The following is a 13,908-nucleotide window of genomic DNA, read 5'->3' as shown; positions in this document are numbered from 1 at the left end:
TCTGTCTGTCTGTCTGTCCGTCCGTCCGTCCGTCCGTCCGTCCGTCCGTCCGTCCGTCTGTCTGTCTGTCTGTCCGTCTGTCTGTCTGTCTGTCTGTCTGTCTGTCTGTCTGTTCTGCATGTGAATCCCAGACCAGTGCCTTCAGATGTTAATGTGTTGTACACAGCAGATGGAGAGGGAACCTAGTTGTTCCTGCTCCCAGACTGAGGACAGCAAAGGGCCCCAGCGTGTGTGGATATCTGTAGGAACACAGGGCGCTGCCCTAAGGGGAAATAGGGCCTTTAATATCTGTTGTGTCCTATGTCACCTCTACCCTAAACACTTTTGGTTCATGTAAAACACAAACCACTTTGACCGTCAAACATGCACAGAGGCTTTTCCCCCACAGAGTCCGGCACCTGGAGTATTACTGGAAATTGCTTTCTTTAAAAATAATTTGGTGGGCTTCTCTGTTGGGCTTTGTGTTTTGTACTGCTGCTATTATATGTCAGAGTATGAAGTGTTGATAACCCAATGACATACATATTATACACACACACACACACAGCCTTATACATACTTACTGCCTCCAGACTGTGGAGGCTAAATTGTCCACCGAATCATCCCCAGCTTCCAATTGGCTCATTCATCCCCCCCCCCCTCCTCTCCCCTGTAACTATTCCTCAAGTCATTGCTGTAAATGAGAACGTGTTCTCAGTCAACTTAGCTGGTAAAACAAGGGGGAAATAAATAAAAGGCCCCCACCCAGTCTCCTCATTAGAAAGTAAATGTTGTAATGTGATCATGGTCTCCTCTGAAGAAGGTCATTACCTCTCCTCCGTCTCCCTATTGGCCTGGTTTATATTAAGCTTATCTAGTGTGAATAGATCCACTTAAGGCTCTGCACCTTTTAACCCTTAACCCTGTTTATGACCCACGGCCATTTCCACTCAATTGGATGTTGCTGACACCTTGGCTCTCCTCTGTGTCTCTGACCCGGCGATCCATCAATGTTGTCCCTTGTTTTTGTATTACGTTCTACGCTCCCTCTCTGAGGTTCAGCCTGTCCTACGAGGTTATAAATAACTAGTGTAGGGACAGGTGGCCATTCCGTGCCTGATGGACCTGCGCAATTAGAACAAGCACATTTACATGCAGTTCCATCCACTTAGACACCGGCGTGGCCCTTCCCAAAGTCCCCCAGCCTAGTTGTTTTCTTATTGATCTCTGCCATTGATTTAGACGTGGGGAGCAGGAACATTTCTGCCTGTTCATTTGTTAGTTGGTTACTGTATCTTAAGCTGCAGCCCATAAAGTAGGGTTGAAGTGCCTGGTCTGTTTAGCACCTGAACACGGCAAGGTTTATTTAAGCTCTTTATTTACACCTCTGTTTCCTTTCACTCCTTTCTCTCCGGTCACTTTTCCTTCCCTCCGTCTCCTCTGTCTCTGCTTTTCCTTCCTTCCCTCCGTCACCTCTGTCTCTGCTTTTCCTTCCTTCCCTCCGTCTCCTCTGTCTCTGCTTTTCCTTCCTTCCCTCCATCACCTCTCTCTCTGCTTTTCCTTCCTTCCCTCCGTCACCTCTGTCTCTGCTTTTCCTTCCTTCCCTCCGTCTCCTCTGTCTCTGCTTTTCCTTCCTTCCCTCCGTCTCCTCTGTCTCTGCTTTTCCTTCCTTCCCTCCGTCTCCTCTGTCTCTGCTTTTCCTTCCTTCCCTCCGTCTCCTCTGTCTCTGCTTTTCCTTCCTTCCCTCCGTCACCTCTGTCTCTGCTTTTCCTTCCTTCCCTCCGTCACCTCTGTCTCTGCTTTTCCTTCCTTCCCTCCGTCACCTCTGTCTCTGCTTTTCCTTCCTTCCCTCCGTCACCTCTGTCTCTGGTTTTAGGGGTCTCGGGTGACTGGGAAACTGACACCACTGATAACCATGGGGATATAACCTCTGTTTATATTCATAGTTGTGGGTCTGTGTAATGTCCTCATCTTTGTGAGTTTGTAGTGGTGCGGTCGTACCGGCTAGCCTCTTCATCTGCAGAGCAATGTACTCTCTTAACTTAGGTCGGTCTCTGTTTGGCAGTCGTTCTGGTCGGGCCGTCTCAGGTGAGGGTGTCTGGCTAGAAGAGAGGTCGCCTTGCCTGCCACCCCTGTGGCACTGTAAACCAACCGTTCCAGCCCTGACCACCCGCCCGGGGGCCGCTTTAGAGAGCCAGCCAGGCCCATGAATACTGCATGGTGGAGCTTTTATTACACCAGGGGCTGGAGTGTAAATAAGATCCAGGCAATGGGGCACGTTTACTGGGGTCAGGACGGGGGGGAAGAGGGGGTGGGGACGGGCGGCTGGGTAACCTTGCTCCCAGGTCCTCTAGTCACCAGGCCTGTCACTGTAACTCAACGGTGGAGTGTTGGCCCTGAGGGGGGTCAAGGACAGTGGATCTACGGGGCCCATTACATTACAGGCTGCATGGAGGATAGAGACTGGAGTTAGACTACTCACCCGCTCTAACAGTGAGGTTGTACTGTCGTCGTGTCATCACTCTGTTGGGGAGGAGAGGAGGAACATTAGGCTACTAAAATGCCTGGTATAAGTGACACACTCATCCTGAGGGGTCTGTTAGCTCACCTGTTAGATTTAAATGTGATCTTGTATCTTCACAACAACTGTTGTTATGGTTCGTCTGCTTGTCCCCTAGTTTCCTGGTTCATTAGTGACAGAATGGTGCAGATGTGAGAAAAGAGGTTATCCTCCAAAACAGTTACTAATCACGACATCGTAAAGAAACATCTTCCTGAGTGAGTCAGCAGGTTTTTTTTCTGTGAACCTGAACATGTTCAGCATGATAAAATAACGATTATTTGCTCTGTTCGTTTGCTACACACAGAATCAGTCCAATCACTATTTAACATCTCTGGCTCTCCGCTCCGGTCTCAATTAACAGTCTTCCTCTTGTCTTAATTAAGAACCAGTAGTCGTCTTCCTCTTGTCTTAATTAAGAACCAGTAGTCGTCTTCCTCTTGTCTTAATTAAGAACCAGTAGTCGTCTTCCTCGTCTTAATTAAGAACCAGTAGTCGTCTTCCTCTTGTCTTAATTAAGAACCAGTAGTCGTCTTCCTCTTGTCTTAATGAAGAACCAGTAGTGGTCTTCCTCTTGTCTTAATGAAGAACCAGTAGTGGTCTTCCTCTTGTCTTAATGAAGAACCAGTAGTCGTCTTCCTCTTGTCTTAATGAAGAACCAGTAGTCGTTTTCCTCTTGTCTTAATGAAGAACCAGTAGTCGTCTTCCTCTTGTCTTAATGAAGAACCAGTAGTCGTCTTCCTCTTGTCTTAATGAAGAACCAGTAGTGGTCTTCCTCTTGTCTTAATGAAGAACCAGTAGTCGTCTTCCTCTTGTCTTAATGAAGAACCGGTAGTCGTCTTCCTCTTGTCTTAATGAAGAACCGGTAGTCGTCTTCCTCTTGTCTTAATGAAGAACCAGTAGTCGTCTGCCTCTTGTCTTAATGAAGAACCAGTAGTCGTCTTCCTCTTGTCTTAATGAAGAACCAGTAGTCGTCTTCCTCTTGTCTTAATGAAGAACCAGTAGTCGTCTTCCTCTTGTCTTAATGAAGAACCAGTAGTCGTCTTCCTCTTGTCTTAATGAAGAACCAGTAGTCGTCTTCCTCTTGTCTTAATGAAGAACCAGTAGTCGTCTTCCTCTTGTCTTAATGAAGAACCAGTAGTCGTCTTCCTCTTGTCTTAATGAAGAACCAGTAGTCGTCTTCCTCTTGTCTTAATGAAGAACCAGTAGTCGTCTTCCTCTTGTCTTAATGAAGAACCAGTAGTCGTCTTCCTCTTGTCTTAATGAAGAACCAGTAGTCGTCTTCCTCTTGTCTTAATGAAGAACCAGTAGTCGTCTTCCTCTTGTCTTAATGAAGAACCAGTAGTCGTTTTCCTCTTGTCTTAATGAAGAACCAGTAGTCGTCTTCCTCTTGTCTTAATGAAGAACCAGTAGTCGTCTTCCTCTTGTCTTAATGAAGAACCAGTAGTGGTCTTCCTCTTGTCTTAATGAAGAACCAGTAGTCGTCTTCCTCTTGTCTTAATGAAGAACCAGTAGTCGTCTTCCTCTTGTCTTAATGAAGAACCAGTAGTCGTCTTCCTCTTGTCTTAATGAAGAACCAGTAGTCGTCTTCCTCTTGTCTTAATGAAGAACCAGTAGTCGTCTTCCTCTTGTCTTAATGAAGAACCAGTAGTCGTCTTCCTCTTGTCTTAATGAAGAACCAGTAGTCGTCTTCCTCTTGTCTTAATGAAGAACCAGTAGTCGTCTTCCTCTTGTCTTAATGAAGAACCAGTAGTCGTCTTCCTCTTGTCTTAATGAAGAACCAGTAGTCGTCTTCCTCTTGTCTTAATGAAGAACCAGTAGTCGTCTTCCTCTTGTCTTAATGAAGAACCAGTAGTCGTCTTCCTCTTGTCTTAATGAAGAACCAGTAGTCGTCTTCCTCTTGTCTTAATGAAGAACCAGTAGTCGTCTTCCTCTTGTCTTAATGAAGAACCAGTAGTCGTCTTCCTCTTGTCTTAATGAAGAACCAGTAGTCGTCTTCCTCTTGTCTTAATGAAGAACCAGTAGTCGTCTTCCTCTTGTCTTAATGAAGAACCAGTAGTCGTCTTCCTCTTGTCTTAATGAAGAACCAGTAGTCGTCTTCCTCTTGTCTTAATGAAGAACCAGTAGTCGTCTTCCTCTTGTCTTAATGAAGAACCAGTAGTCGTCTTCCTCTTGTCTTAATGAAGAACCAGTAGTCGTCTTCCTCTTGTCTTAATGAAGAACCAGTAGTCGTCTTCCTCTTGTCTTAATGAAGAACCAGTAGTCGTCTTCCTCTTGTCTTAATGAAGAACCAGTAGTCGTCTTCCTCTTGTCTTAATGAAGAACCAGTAGTCGTCTTCCTCTTGTCTTAATGAAGAACCAGTAGTCGTCTTCCTCTTGTCTTAATGAAGAACCAGTAGTCGTCTTCCTCTTGTCTTAATGAAGAACCAGTAGTCGTCTTCCTCTTGTCTTAATGAAGAACCAGTAGTCGTCTTCCTCTTGTCTTAATGAAGAACCAGTAGTCGTCTTCCTCTTGTCTTAATGAAGAACCAGTAGTCGTCTTCCTCTTGTCTTAATGAAGAACCAGTAGTCGTCTTCCTCTTGTCTTAATGAAGAACCAGTAGTCGTCTTCCTCTTGTCTTAATGAAGAGAACCAGTAGTCGTCTTCCTCTTGTCTTAATGAAGAACCAGTAGTCGTCTTCCTCTTGTCTTAATGAAGAACCAGTAGTCGTCTTCCTCTTGTCTTAATGAAGAACCAGTAGTCGTCTTCCTCTTGTCTTAATGAAGAACCAGTAGTCGTCTTCCTCTTGTCTTAATGAAGAACCAGTAGTCGTCTTCCTCTTGTCTTAATGAAGAACCAGTAGTCGTCTTCCTCTTGTCTTAATGAAGAACCAGTAGTCGTCTTCCTCTTGTCTTAATGAAGAACCAGTAGTCGTCTTCCTCTTGTCTTAATGAAGAACCAGTAGTCGTCTTCCTCTTGTCTTAATGAAGAACCAGTAGTCGTCTTCCTCTTGTCTTAATGAAGAACCAGTAGTCGTCTTCCTCTTGTCTTAATGAAGAACCAGTAGTCGTCTTCCTCTTGTCTTAATGAAGAACCAGTAGTCGTCTTCCTCTTGTCTTAATGAAGAACCAGTAGTCGTCTTCCTCTTGTCTTAATGAAGAACCAGTAGTCGTCTTCCTCTTGTCTTAATGAAGAACCAGTAGTCGTCTTCCTCTTGTCTTAATGAAGAACCAGTAGTCGTCTTCCTCTTGTCTTAATGAAGAACCAGTAGTCGTCTTCCTCTTGTCTTAATGAAGAACCAGTAGTCGTCTTCCTCTTGTCTTAATGAAGAACCAGTAGTCGTCTTCCTCTTGTCTTAATGAAGAACCAGTAGTCGTCTTCCTCTTGTCTTAATGAAGAACCAGTAGTCGTCTTCCTCTTGTCTTAATGAAGAACCAGTAGTCGTCTTCCTCTTGTCTTAATGAAGAACCAGTAGTCGTCTTCCTCTTGTCTTAATGAAGAACCAGTAGTCGTCTTCCTCTTGTCTTAATGAAGAACCAGTAGTCGTCTTCCTCTTGTCTTAATGAAGAACCAGTAGTCGTCTTCCTCTTGTCTTAATGAAGAACCAGTAGTCGTCTTCCTCTTGTCTTAATGAAGATCCAGTAGTCGTCTTCCTCTTGTCTTAATGAAGAACCAGTAGTCGTCTTCCTCTTGTCTTAATGAAGAACCAGTAGTCGTCTTCCTCTTGTCTTAATGAAGAACCAGTAGTCGTCTTCCTCTTGTCTTAATGAAGAACCAGTAGTCGTCTTCCTCTTGTCTTAATGAAGAACCAGTAGTCGTCTTCCTCTTGTCTTAATGAAGAACCAGTAGTCGTCTTCCTCTTGTCTTAATGAAGAACCAGTAGTCGTCTTCCTCTTGTCTTAATGAAGAACCAGTAGTCGTCTTCCTCTTGTCTTAATGAAGAACCAGTAGTCGTCTTCCTCTTGTCTTAATGAAGAACCAGTAGTCGTCTTCCTCTTGTCTTAATGAAGAACCAGTAGTCGTCTTCCTCTTGTCTTAATGAAGAACCAGTAGTCGTCTTCCTCTTGTCTTAATGAAGAACCAGTAGTCGTCTTCCTCTTGTCTTAATGAAGAACCAGTAGTCGTCTTCCTCTTGTCTTAATGAAGAACCAGTAGTCGTCTTCCTCTTGTCTTAATGAAGAACCAGTAGTCGTCTTCCTCTTGTCTTAATGAAGAACCAGTAGTCGTCTTCCTCTTGTCTTAATGAAGAACCAGTAGTCGTCTTCCTCTTGTCTTAATGAAGAACCAGTAGTCGTCTTCCTCTTGTCTTAATGAAGAACCAGTAGTCGTCTTCCTCTTGTCTTAATGAAGAACCAGTAGTCGTCTTCCTCTTGTCTTAATGAAGAACCAGTAGTCGTCTTCCTCTTGTCTTAATGAAGAACCAGTAGTCGTGCTTAATTGATATTGATTGTAGCTTAAAGGAGGAGTATAACACCTCAAAAGGTGAAAGTAGGCCTCAAATACACCGAGGCCTTTTACAGACCTAAAGGAGAGTTCACTAGGTAACATCCAGGGGTGGGAGGAGTGGTAGCCATTCCTACGAAGGACCTGTGTTCGATGCATTATCATGCCTTCATGCATTTAAGACTCAGCTGTAATTAGGACCCCAGTACCTGACATGAATGCTTATAGTAAACCTTATGATACAAAGTCGTTACATGTAAAGCTAAAACCAAGGTAAAAACTCCATTGTCATGAAGTATCTAAGTAGAAACAGTATGTCGGTGTGTCCAGCGCCCGTCATCCTGACTGGAGGGTCAGACGACCCAGACCAGACACTAAGAGGTGTTATTAATTAAAGGGCCAGTTTAGAGGTGCAACACGATCCTCCTATCTACCACGCATTAATCACACACCCTGGTCTGAGCTCCTACACGCCGGCCTACCCTGTTGACAGGTGAAACCTCGGGAGGTATCCAGTATACCTGGCTGTCGTAAACAAACTGGTGAACTGGGCTGGTGACGTACGCCCTCCCTGTGGCCCTCACCCCCGGCAGCTGTTCTACGGGGACAAGAGGATTGGATGTTGAGACATTGGCGCTTTTGGTAAACCGACCCTCTTGGCCGGTAACTAAACCCGCCGGTGGGCATTAAGGAGTTTCATAATTAAATCATCAAGGTCGTCTAGGCCAGCCGGCGCTCCTCGGCTGTTTGGTTTACCTGCCACCTGAAACCTGTCTGGAGAACTGTGACGATACAGGACTGACTGGGCTCAATGGACATGTGTCATGAAGGCTATTGTTTTGACCTCTGACCTTTTTAATGATGGAAATGCTGTTAGACTAAGAGACATGTTGTCATGCTCATTTGGTTTCTACGGTTTCCTTTATGACAACACCCTTTCATGTTATAACTCACCAACTAGGAAAATAGTGGCTGATTTGAATAAGCATGTTTAGTCTGGACCTCTACTGGGGGCGGCAGGGTAGCCTAGTGGTTAGAGCGTTGGACTAGAAACCGGAAGGTTGCAGGTTCAAACCCCCGAGCTGACAAGGTACAAATCTGTCGTTCTGCCCCTGAACAAGCAGTTAACCCACTGTTCCTAGGCCATCATTGAAAATAAGAATTTGTTCTTAACTGACTTGCCTAGTTAAATAAAGGTCAAATAAATAAATAAAATACTGTATGTCCATTCTGAATGTAGTGATGTTCTCCCAAGTCCTTTTCCATTCAACATATTTTCATTGACTTAGAGGCCCGGATGAATGAACAGTAACAGGGGTGTTTTAATGTGTGAAATAGTTTAGTAGGGACTTTTCTGAAGCTCTGGCTTACTCTTCGTTGGGGCTATGTTAACGTTTCCTCTCGTTCTCTCCTACAGAGCGTACCATCTTCTCGGCAACAGAGTGTTGGCGGTGAAGGTGAGATCAACAGCTGTACTGCTGTAGCCTTTTCCTGGGCACCTCTCCTTTTACCAAATCACGTTCAACAACACTAGTCTTCTTCTGTATCTCTACCTCTGTCCTTTTCCCCTCCCTCTTTCATTTTCTATGCTTCTCAACCTCTGTGATCCCCCCCTCTCTCATTGGTTCATTCATCCACTTTGTTCTCATGCTCTGTAATTCTACCAGTAATCTAATCTATTGGAGTGGAATGGAAGGTAGATGTAATGGGTACCTTCTTGACCCTCGTAACACATATCTACTCCCTTCTCTCTCTCTCTCTCTCTAACCTGTAATCAATGATGTTAACATGTAGCTACTCCCTTCTCTCTCTCTAACCTGTAATCAATGATGTTAACATGTAGCTACTCCCTTCTCTCTCTCTCTAACCTGTAATCAATGATGTTAGCATGTAGCTACTCCCTTCTCTCTCTCTCTCTAACCTGTAATCAATGATGTTAACATGTAGCTACTCCCTTCTCTCTCTCTCTCTAACCTGTAATCAATGATGTTAACATGTAGCTACTCCCTTCTCTCCCTAACCTGTAATCAATGATGTTAACATGTAGCTACTCCCTTCTCTCTCTCTCTAACCTGTAATCAATGATGTTAACATGTAGCTACTCCCTTCTCTCTCTCTAACCTGTAATCAATGATGTTAACATGTAGCTACTCCCTTCTCTCTCTAACCTGTAATCAATGATGTTAGCATGTAGCTACTCCCTTCTCTCTCTCTCTCTAACCTGTAATCAATGATGTTAACATGTAGCTACTCCCTTCTCTCTCTCTCTAACCTGTAATCAATGATGTTAACATGTAGCTACTCCCTTCTCTCTCTCTCTCTAACCTGTAATCAATGATGTTAACATGTATCTACTCCCTTCTCTCTCTCTCTCTAACCTGTAATCAATGATGTTAACATGTAGCTACTCCCTTCTCTCTCTCTCTAACCTGTAATCAATGATGTTAACATGTAGCCACTCCCTTCTCTCTCTAACCTGTAATCAATGATAAGCTGCAAGTTTAGCTAATCTTTGCTAGTGCTAGCGTGCCACTGTTGTAGCTATTATCTAAGCTCAGCGCAGCCAGATCAGAATTCACACCCCTGGTAGTGCCCATTTACCGTGTGGTATCCACACTGTCCAGATAGGTTGACATGAAAGAATCATGAGTTTCTCTACAAGGTTTCTAGGTCATGTGTTACCACCAGTGCCAGCAGTATTTTGACCCATAGTTCCATTGTAATAATAATGCACATTGCTTTAAATGTTTCTGTGTGTGTTTTTGAAGGGCTTTAGCAGTGTGTGTGTGCTTGCATATTTAACCTGTGTATGTTACTCTGGTCTCTCATTTGGGCTGTGCTTGGGACTTTACAGGTCATTCCTTTGGATATCACAGTGGAGCTACAGAAACAGATCATGTCCGAGTTGGAGATCCTCTACAAGGTCAGCTTCTATTCTCTAGAGCCCCAAACTGGTCAAATCATGTAGTCAGATCTCTCCCCCAACTGGCCCAAATCATGTCGTCAGATCTCTCCCCCAACTGGCCCAAATAATGTAGTCAGATCTCTTCCCCCAACTGGCTCAAATCATGTAGTCAGATCTCTCCCCCAACTGGCCCAAATCATGTCGTCAGATCTCTCCCTCAACTGGCCCAAATCATGTAGTCAGATCTCTCCCCAACTGGCCCAAATCATGTAGTCAGATCTCTCCCCCAACTGGCCCAAATCATGTAGTCAGATCTCTCCCCCAACTGGCCCAAATCATGTAGTCAGATCTCTCCCCCAACTGGCCCAAATCATGTCGTCAGATCTCTCCCCCAACTGGCCCAAATCATGTAGTCAGATCTCTTCCCCCAACTGGCTCAAATCATGTAGTCAGATCTCTCCCCCAACTGGCCCAAATCATGTCGTCAGATCTCTCCCTCAACTGGCCCAAATCATGTAGTCAGATCTCTCCCCCAACTGGCCCAAATCATGTAGTCAGATCTCTCCCCCAACTGGCCCAAATCATGTCGTCAGATCTCTCCCCCAACTGGCCCAAATCATGTCGTCAGATCTCTTCCCCCAACTGGCCCAAATCATGTAGTCAGATCTCTTCCCCCAAATGGCTCAAATCATGTAGTCAGATCTCTCCCCCAGCTGGCCCAAATCATGTAGTTAGATCTCTCCCCCAACTGGCCCAAATCATGTAGTCAGATCTCTCCCCCAACTGGCCCAAATCATGTCGTCAGATCTCTCCCCCAACTGGCCCAAATCATGTCGTCAGATCTCTCCCCCAACTGGCCCAAATCATGTCGTCAGATCTCTCCCTCAACTGGCCCAAATCATGTAGTCAGATCTCTCCCCCAACTGGCCCAAATCATGTCGTCAGATCTCTCCCCCAACTGGCCCAAATCATGTCGTCAGATCTCTCCCCCAACTGGCCCAAATCATGTAGTCAGATCTCATCCCCAACTGGCCCAAATCATGTCGTCAGATCTCTCCCCCAACTGGCCCAAATCATGTCGTCAGATCTCTCCCCCAGCTGGCCCAAATCATGTAGTCAGATCTCTCCCCCAACTGGCCCAAATCATGTCGTCAGATCTCTCCCCCAACTGGCCCAAATCATGTCGTCAGATCTCTCCCCCAACTGGCCCAAATCATGTCGTCAGATCTCTCCCCCAACTGGCCCAAATCATGTAATCAGATCTCTCCCCCAACTGGCCAAAATCATGTAGTCAGATCTCTCCCCCAACTGGCCAAAATCATGTAGTCAGATCTCTCCCCCAACTGGCCCAAATCATGTCGTCAGATCTCTCCCCCAACTGGCCCAAATCATGTCGTCAGATCTCTTCCCCCAACTGGCCCAAATCATGTCGTCAGATCTCTCCCCCAGCTGGCCCAAATCATGTAGTCAGATCTCTCCCCCAGCTGAAGCCTATCTTATCAGACCTGCAGTGTTTAGTCTACTCTGTTACATTAGACTGGTTCATGGAGCACCTTTATTCTGAGTGGGTCTCCTCTCCTCCTGCGTGACAAGCCAGGGATTGGCGAAATACGCACGAGGCAGGAACACGTGATTGCTGATAAGCCCTCTCAATAATTTACCCCAGATCTCTCCTGTTCTTCTGAGGTAGACTGTGAAATGGGCTAAACAGTTCAACAATAAATACTGCAACATGCATCAATGTTAATTAATGAGTGGATGAACTGTGTTAATTGTCTTTTTGTTTTTTGCAGTGTGATTCCTCCTACATCATAACCTTCTACAGTGCCTTCTTTGTGGAGAACAGGATCTCCATATGCACAGAGTATATGGACGGTGAGTGTTAAGGCTGGGGTTGGTGTTGAGGCTGGGGTTGGTGTTGAGGCTGGGGTTGGTGTTGAGGCTGGGGTTGGTGTTGAGTCTGGGCTTGGTGTTGAGGCTGGGCTTGGTGTTGAGGCTGGGCTTGGTGTTGAGGCTGGGCTTGGTGTTGAGACTGGGCTTGGTGTTGAGGCTGGGCTTGGTGCTGAGTCTGGGCTTGGTGCTGAGTGCTGAGGCTGGGGTTGGTGCTGAGGCTGGGGTTGGTGCTGAGGCTGGGGTTGGTGCTGAGGCTGGGGTTGGTGCTGAGGCTGGGGTTGGTGCTGAGGCTGGGGTTGGTGCTGAGGCTGGGGTTGGTGCTGAGGCTGGGGTTGGTGCTGAGGCTGGGGTTGGTGCTGAGGCTGGGGTTGGTGCTGAGGCTGGGGTTGGTGCTGAGGCTGGGGTTGGTGCTGAGGCTGGGGTTGGTGCTGGGGTTGGTGCTGAGGCTGGGGTTGGTGCTGAGGCTGGGGTTGGTGCTGAGGCTGGGGTTGGTGCTGAGGCTGGGGTTGGTGCTGAGGCTGGGGTTGGTGCTGAGGCTGGGGTTGGTGCTGAGGCTGGTGCTGAGGCTGGGGTTGGTGCTGAGGCTGGGGTTTAGGGTTAGTGCTGAGGCTGGGGTTAGGGTTAGTGCTGGGGTTGGGGTTAGTGCTGAGGTTAGGGTTAGAGTTGAGGCTGGGGTTAGGGTTAGTGCTGGGGTTTAGGGTTAGTTTTGAGGCTGGGGTTAGGGTTAGTGCTGGGGTTAGGGTTAGAGTTGAGGCTGGGGTTAGTGCTGGGGTTAGTGCAGGGGTTTAGGGCTAGTGTTGAGGCTGGGATTAGGGTTAGTGCTGGGGTTAGTGCTGGGGTTTAGGGTTAGCTTTGAGGCTGGGGTTAGGGTTAGTGCTGGGATTTAGGGTTAGTGCTGGGATTTAGGGTTAGTGCTGGGGTTAGGGTTAGTGCTGAGGCTGGGGTTAGGGTTAGTGCTGGGGTTAGGGTTAGTGCTGAGGCTGGGGTTAGGGTTAGTGCTGAGGCTGGGGTTAGGGTTAGTGCTGAGGCTGGGGTTAGGGTTAGTGCTGAGGCTGGGGTTAGGGTTAGTGCTGAGGCTGGGGTTAGGGTTAGTGCTGAGGCTGGGGTTAGGGTTAGTGCTGAGGCTGGGGTTAGGGTTAGTGCTGAGGCTGGGGTTAGGGTTAGTGCTGGGGTTAGGGTTAGTGCTGGGGTTGGGGTTAGTGCTGAGGTTAGGGTTAGTGCTGAGGCTGGGGTTAGTGCTGGGGTTAGGGTTAGAGTTGAGGCTGGGGTTAGGGTTAGTGCTGGGGTTTAGGGCTAGTGTTGAGGCTGGGATTAGGGTTAGTGCTGGGGTTTAGGTTTAGCTTTGAGGCTGGGGTTAGGGTTAGTGCTGGGGTTAGGGTTAGTGCTGGGGTTAGGGTTAGAGTTGAGGCTGGGGTTAGGGTTAGTGCTGGGGTTTAGGGTTCGTTTTGAGGCTGGGGTTAGGGTTAGTGCTGGGGTTAGGGTTAGAGTTGAGGCTGGGGTTAGTGCTGGGGTTAGTGCAGGAGTTTAGGGCTAGTGTTGAGGCTGGGGTTAGGGTTAGTGCTGAGGCTGGGGTTAGGGTTAGTGCTGAGGCTGGGGTTAGGGTTAGTGCTGAGGCTGGGGTTAGGGTTAGTGCTGAGGCTGGGGTTAGGGTTAGTGCTGAGGCTGGGGTTAGGGTTAGTGCTGAGGCTGGGGTTAGGGTTAGTGCTGGGGTTGGGGTTAGTGCTGAGGTTAGGGTTAGTGCTGAGGCTGGGGTTAGTGCTGGGGTTAGGGTTAGAGTTGAGGCTGGGGTTAGGGTTAGTGCTGGGGTTTAGGGCTAGTGTTGAGGCTGGGATTAGGGTTAGTGCTGGGGTTTAGGGTTAGTGTTGAGGCTGGGGTTGGGGTTAGGGTTAGTGCTGGGGTTAGGGTTAGTGCTGGGGTTTAGGGTTAGTGTTGAGGCTGGGGTTGGGGTTAGTGCTGGGGTTAGGGTTAGTGCTGGGGTTGGGGTTAGGGTTAGTGCTGGGGTTTAGGGTTAGTGTTGAGGCTGGGGTTGGGGTTAGGGTTAGTGTTGAGGCTGGGGTTAGTGTTGAGGCTGGGGCTAGGGTTTAGGGTTGATGCTGGGGTTGGGGTTAGGGTTAGTGCTGGGGTTTAGGGTTAGTGTTGAGGCTGGGG

The 13,908-nt window shown here is 47.1% G+C and overlaps 1 protein-coding gene across 1 annotated transcript in view; it reads left to right on the top strand.

Annotated features, from left to right (window-relative positions):
- Positions 1-8,293: 8,293 nt before the first annotated feature.
- The window catches only part of LOC109876265 (dual specificity mitogen-activated protein kinase kinase 5-like), a 77,649-nt gene continuing 72,034 nt past the window's right edge, over positions 8,294-13,908 (top strand). The window contains exons 1-3 of the mRNA XM_031817523.1: positions 8,294-8,419; positions 9,817-9,885; positions 11,661-11,742. Of these exons, the coding sequence (XP_031673383.1) occupies positions 8,348-8,419; positions 9,817-9,885; positions 11,661-11,742 (223 nt within the window). The 5' untranslated portion in view covers positions 8,294-8,347. The remainder of the gene's footprint in view (positions 8,420-9,816; positions 9,886-11,660; positions 11,743-13,908) is intronic.

The sequence above is a fragment of the Oncorhynchus kisutch genome, unplaced genomic scaffold, assembly GCF_002021735.2.
Source record: "Oncorhynchus kisutch isolate 150728-3 unplaced genomic scaffold, Okis_V2 scaffold1052, whole genome shotgun sequence".
NCBI lineage: Eukaryota > Metazoa > Chordata > Actinopteri > Salmoniformes > Salmonidae > Oncorhynchus > Oncorhynchus kisutch.
Note: the sequence above shows the minus strand (reverse complement) of the source record. Positions and strands in the feature narration are given on the sequence as shown.